General features: G+C 38.4%; 1 protein-coding gene across 1 annotated transcript in view; it reads right to left on the reverse strand.

The window, feature by feature from the left end:
- Positions 1-588: 588 nt before the first annotated feature.
- LOC104820399 (aspartyl protease APCB1) overlaps positions 589-5,212 on the reverse strand; it is a 10,803-nt gene continuing 6,179 nt past the window's right edge. The window contains exons 2-10 of the mRNA XM_010550829.1: positions 3,088-3,695; positions 2,659-2,782; positions 2,273-2,502; positions 1,930-2,169; positions 1,686-1,839; positions 1,499-1,584; positions 1,283-1,397; positions 1,036-1,108; positions 589-889 (exon numbers count right to left, since the gene is read on the reverse strand). Of these exons, the coding sequence (XP_010549131.1) occupies positions 771-889; positions 1,036-1,108; positions 1,283-1,397; positions 1,499-1,584; positions 1,686-1,839; positions 1,930-2,169; positions 2,273-2,502; positions 2,659-2,782; positions 3,088-3,674 (1,728 nt within the window). The 5' untranslated portion in view covers positions 3,675-3,695 and the 3' untranslated portion in view covers positions 589-770. The remainder of the gene's footprint in view (positions 890-1,035; positions 1,109-1,282; positions 1,398-1,498; positions 1,585-1,685; positions 1,840-1,929; positions 2,170-2,272; positions 2,503-2,658; positions 2,783-3,087; positions 3,696-5,212) is intronic.

A 5,212-nucleotide genomic window follows, 5' to 3' on the forward strand; every position in this document is an offset into this window, starting at 1 on the left:
TGTTACAAATACAACCTATATATATAGTTAATTTTACGAGTTCTATATATATATATTATATATACACACATAGTTATCGATATATATCTAATATATACATACACAATTAATTGTGTGTATATATATATATGTTTCCATGTATGTATAGGTGTGTAATTTCTTGTATATAGCTATAAGAACGAATTAGTATCATACATATATATAGTGTATGTATAGGTGTGTAATTTCGGATCGGTGTACTACTGACCCTATAGATATACATATATATATATATATATATATATATTTAGAAATATACATACAAATATATATTTGACGCTATAACTTAAATATATTTATAAAACAAACCCTATAGATATACATATAAATGAGAAAAGGCGATACTATCAGTCCCTCACGTTCCGACAGTCATATGTATGTATACATTTCGAATATATCTATAGACATAAATATATATACACGTTACATAAAACACACATATACACAAATAATTGTATATCTATATTCTGTAATATTAACCAATAGAGCATAATCATCACCAATTAATTAATACGGAAAACTATGAGTTTTTGTAGTGTGTGACGTGTATGAGACTGAATGAAAAGATGTATTGGTCTAGAGAGTCAATGGTCAGTAGAACACCGACCCGAAATTACACACCTATACATACAATCTATATATATATATGATACTAATTCGTTCTTATAGCTCTATACAAGAAATTACACACCTATACATACACTAGTATATATATTGAAGACGATCAATCTTCAGCCATCGAAAAATGGAAAGGGGCTGAATTCATGAGGTCGGACACAATCTGATCTCTTCCATCCGATTCTCCGCTTCTCATTGTCGTAAACCATCAACTGTCCGCGCAGAGATATGTCTGGAAACAAATACACAGATTCATTTCACACACATAAATATATACATATACAGATATTTCAAAGTATATGCATTAAATGTGTTTTCACAGATTCATATCTAATCTCCATTTGTAATTATCAAAATTGTGATGGAGAAAATGATTACCTCCAAGAACTATGGAAGTGCCGCCATGAACACTGCTCCCATCAAGTATTCCCAAGCAGACATTCCCTTTGCTCTGCAACCCGAAAACCATAATACCAAGATCTTCAAGCACGAAATGACACCGCAAAATTTCTAACGTTTGATGGTTACGTTGCAAATGGATTACTTGAGATACTTATTATGCATTGAACGAATATCGTGTCGAAATAAAGAAATGAGTATTTGCAATTGGACGAGTGTGTTTTACGCTGATGATCAAGTAGTCCTCTGGTTGAATCTGAAGGTTTCTCGATATGATCCACCATTTGCTCCCGAGCTGAAGGGTTATCGGTCTAAAGTACTGCTTAACATCCGACACCGATCTGCATCAAAGCCGATCATCAACGTTAAAGATAGAATCTTTTTTCCACCGCAGAAGAATCAAACAGTTCAGAATCATCATATCCTGTGCTTTTTTTAATACCCAATTGGAAAATTAGCTCGCCAACAGATGGGCAGCGTTGTATCTGATTCGTCAAGCATTAATCCTAACTCGGGAACTTCTTCAAGCTTCACCGAACAATATAACAAAAACGACATCAGTGACAAGAATATTCATGAAAAAACGGATGAATTACTCAAATCTATACCGATTGACTCTCATTACTTACAGAAGTGATCAACTCGGAGTAAGTCCGATCAGGAAAATATGTATAGGAGCTTCCTGTATCGAACACAACTTTCCCCACTCTGCTATTTTGCCCATCTAAGCTAAGCACAGAACTTCCATAGCTCATTTTTGTAACTTCTGTATGATAAACTTCACTGGAAGGACCAGAAAAGATACACACAAAACGTATGATATCAGCTGAAGATTGAAAAAAAGACCCAAAAAAATTGCATGTGTATACTTACAGTCGAGGATGGTGAAGCATTGGGACCCATGTCATTCCACGCTGTGGAACCAAATCACTGCCCATAAAGATATATCCTTCATCGTTTAAATCAGGGGCAAGGCAATGACCGATCACATTCTTGATTATTCCTCGTCTTGCAAGTTGAGAAGGTAAGCTAATTTTAGCTCTGCTTAGCCCGAGAATTCCATCTGTCTTCAGCAGAGTGTTCAATAGTAGGCCTTGCTGATCATATCCACACCTTGAGTTCAACCATAAATGCCAAGAAGAACATCATTTGTTGAGGCCTAGAGATGAAGCCAAATAAGGAAAAAAAAAGTTAAGGGTTATGTATAATTAATTACCCGAAAACTAAATCCAATTTGGCAAGGGACCCGTTCTGAAGTTTGAGATGAAGCTCATCGGCGGTGAGAACACCCATTGAAGAACTGTGATCGGCATACTCTATCTCGTAGTCACATTGATGACCAGTTTCATGACCTTGTGTCATATGATTTCTCTGGATTTCTACGCACAAGGAATCCATAGAGCTCACTATCTTATCTTTCCTTGGCTTGTAAAGTGGATTTGCTCCCTATATTCATCCAAACCCATTAGCATATCAGTGATTTTGCAGAAGAAAAGTTCTCGTTACAGTTATTGTTTCTGCCTGTGATGAGAAAACTATATTGAATTAGCACACAAAGAGCCAAAATGAGGAGGGTAAGAGATGGGGTTTTAAATCTTTTACCTTAGCGCAACTGGTACAAGGAGCATCACATTGGATCCATGTCAAGTCACTTCCAGTATCAACATCAAGATGAAAGTAGTTCCCATCCTGTCTATTTCCAACAAGGACACGTGTGTAATAGAGGCTGCAAAAAAGGACGAAGCTTCGATTAACATTTGCAACCAAGCAACTATTGGCTCTGAGGATGTAATGGATGAATAGTTTCTTGACCTTCAAGGAACAAGAATTTGCAGATTCCACTACAGAATAATCCATAATGAAAGGTGGTGAAGGTATGCAATTTCCTCAAGTGAACAACTTGTATGGGCACATTTCATAAAAAAAAACTTGCAAATGGTATGACTAACACACGAAATGTTCATTTCTGCATCTTGTATATACATCCCTACATGATATGCCACAGACAGAAACACATATACACATACATACCCATCCGGATATACATTTCCGCTGACAGGAAAAATGGTGGAAGAGTCTACAGTAACAGAAACGATTCCGTTGACCTTTTCAGGGTTGACCATCTCTTGATCGATCACTTCAACGGAATTTCCCTTCTCCACACCCACAACCTCCTCGATCCTCTCCGATAAGTTCCGATCCGGAATTCGCCGAGCACCCAGTTTGTGATACACAGGGAAAACAAACGACGTCGTTTCCCGGAGACCTTCCTCACCATCTCGTTCCTCAGAAACCCTAAACATCATAACAGTGTCGGAGAAAACAGAGCAATAGACAACAACAGCGAGGAGGGAGATACCCAGAAGTCCCAACACCCATCTCGCAGAACCCAGAGAGAGATCCGACAACCCGCTGCGAGATTGCGGGTTCTGGTGAAGTGGGTCGGGTTCAAGCCTCCGGTTTGCCTCGTTCTCCGGCGGATTTTGCGGTGGGTAATAGTCGTCAGTGAGAGTGAAAGCAGTGATGGTCTTGCCTTTGGAAGGATCGTCGGAAGGCGGGAGAGTGATTATGACTACGCCATGTATGTTTCGCTGCTGCTCTTGAGTATCAGGATCCATTCCTGCGTTTCTCCGATCAAAATGGGGCAATTGCAAAAATACCCTTAAATGTCGATTTCACTTACAGCCCATACCCTCGCACAGTAACAAAAAAATGGCAACATCAGATATACCCTTATAAATGTAGAATCCCTATAATACCCTTCCTTTATTTATATAATATTATAATATACTAAAATAAATAAAATATAGATCTACTTTTTACCTCATTTTCTCTCTCCTCTTTATCGTTCTCTCCCGCCATACATCGCGTTCTCTCTCTTCGAGTTTTTCTTCTTCTCTCTCTTGAATATCTCTTCTCCAGCGCGATTTTTTGGTAAATTTGCTGCAAGAAACAAGTGAAATCTCAAAAAACTCATCCAATAAACGTAGATGTAGTGGTATTGCCGCTTATAGTGGAAGAAAAACGAGTAAGTGGAAGGTTTAAACAAAACCGATTTTCTGGAACCACTACATCTGCAATGGAAGATGGCAATTTCCAATCACAACAATCAGGAACCGGGTACACAGTCTCTTGGTAAGCCATACGCCATGTATCTCGCCTGTAGTATTCAGAACAAAGTTCGTATATCATATCGCCTTTTCCGATCATATGTGCTGCTGCAATTGCATGACTACAAGGATACCTATCCACATCAAACATTTTGCAACCACATGTTCTTTCTCCAAGATTAACCAAGTGTCTTCTACCCTTATCATCCCGCACCTCAAACTCGCCAGTAACACCGTTCAGTTCTTGAACGTCAAATGTACATGCCTTCTCGTAACGTTCATGTAGCTCTTTGTAAACAAATGGTGTTAACTTTTGAGATTCATCAGAACTACCTGCTTCTAACCTGTGCCTGTTAAACCATTCAACTGTCTTTCCGAGACAAATATCAAGTAAACTTAGCAATGGATACTTTTTTGCCTTCTTCAGTACGGAGTTGATCGATTCGGCCCCATTGGTTGTTAACATGTTGTACCTTTCACTCTTAAATTTACACCTTGCCCAATTCTCAGGTGCAAGTTCTTCCTTTTGCATGTACTCAGCCACTTTGGGATATCTACACATTATGAGATATATTCACATTAATAACACCAGTCAAACTCGTCAAACAAGTCAATCACACTAACCACAAGAAACATACCTGCTTTTTAGATCATCGTATAGGTATTTTAGGTATCCTTGCATGACTACAAGGATACCTATCCACATCAAACATTTTGCAACCACATGTTCTTTCTCCAAGATTAACCAAGTGTCTTCTACCCTTATCATCCCGCACCTCAAACTCGCCAGTAACACCGTTCAGTTCTTGAACGTCAAATGTACATGCCTTCATGTTTGGGGTTTACGTGTTTGACGAGTTTGACGAGTTTGACGAGTCAACGCGGTCAACCTTTGGTCAAAATTAAATTCCGACGGTTCAAAGTTGTGTACAGGGTCTATTATGACGTATTGAGCGTGTTTTTGTTATAAGGAGAGCATCTGGAAAAATGATAAATTCTACCCTAGACCAATGTGTAACATAAAGTGTAATAGAACATTAGGGTTT

This window comes from Tarenaya hassleriana, unplaced genomic scaffold (genome assembly GCF_000463585.1).
Source record: "Tarenaya hassleriana unplaced genomic scaffold, ASM46358v1 Cleome30, whole genome shotgun sequence".
In the NCBI taxonomy this organism is placed as follows: Eukaryota; Viridiplantae; Streptophyta; class Magnoliopsida; order Brassicales; family Cleomaceae; genus Tarenaya; species Tarenaya hassleriana.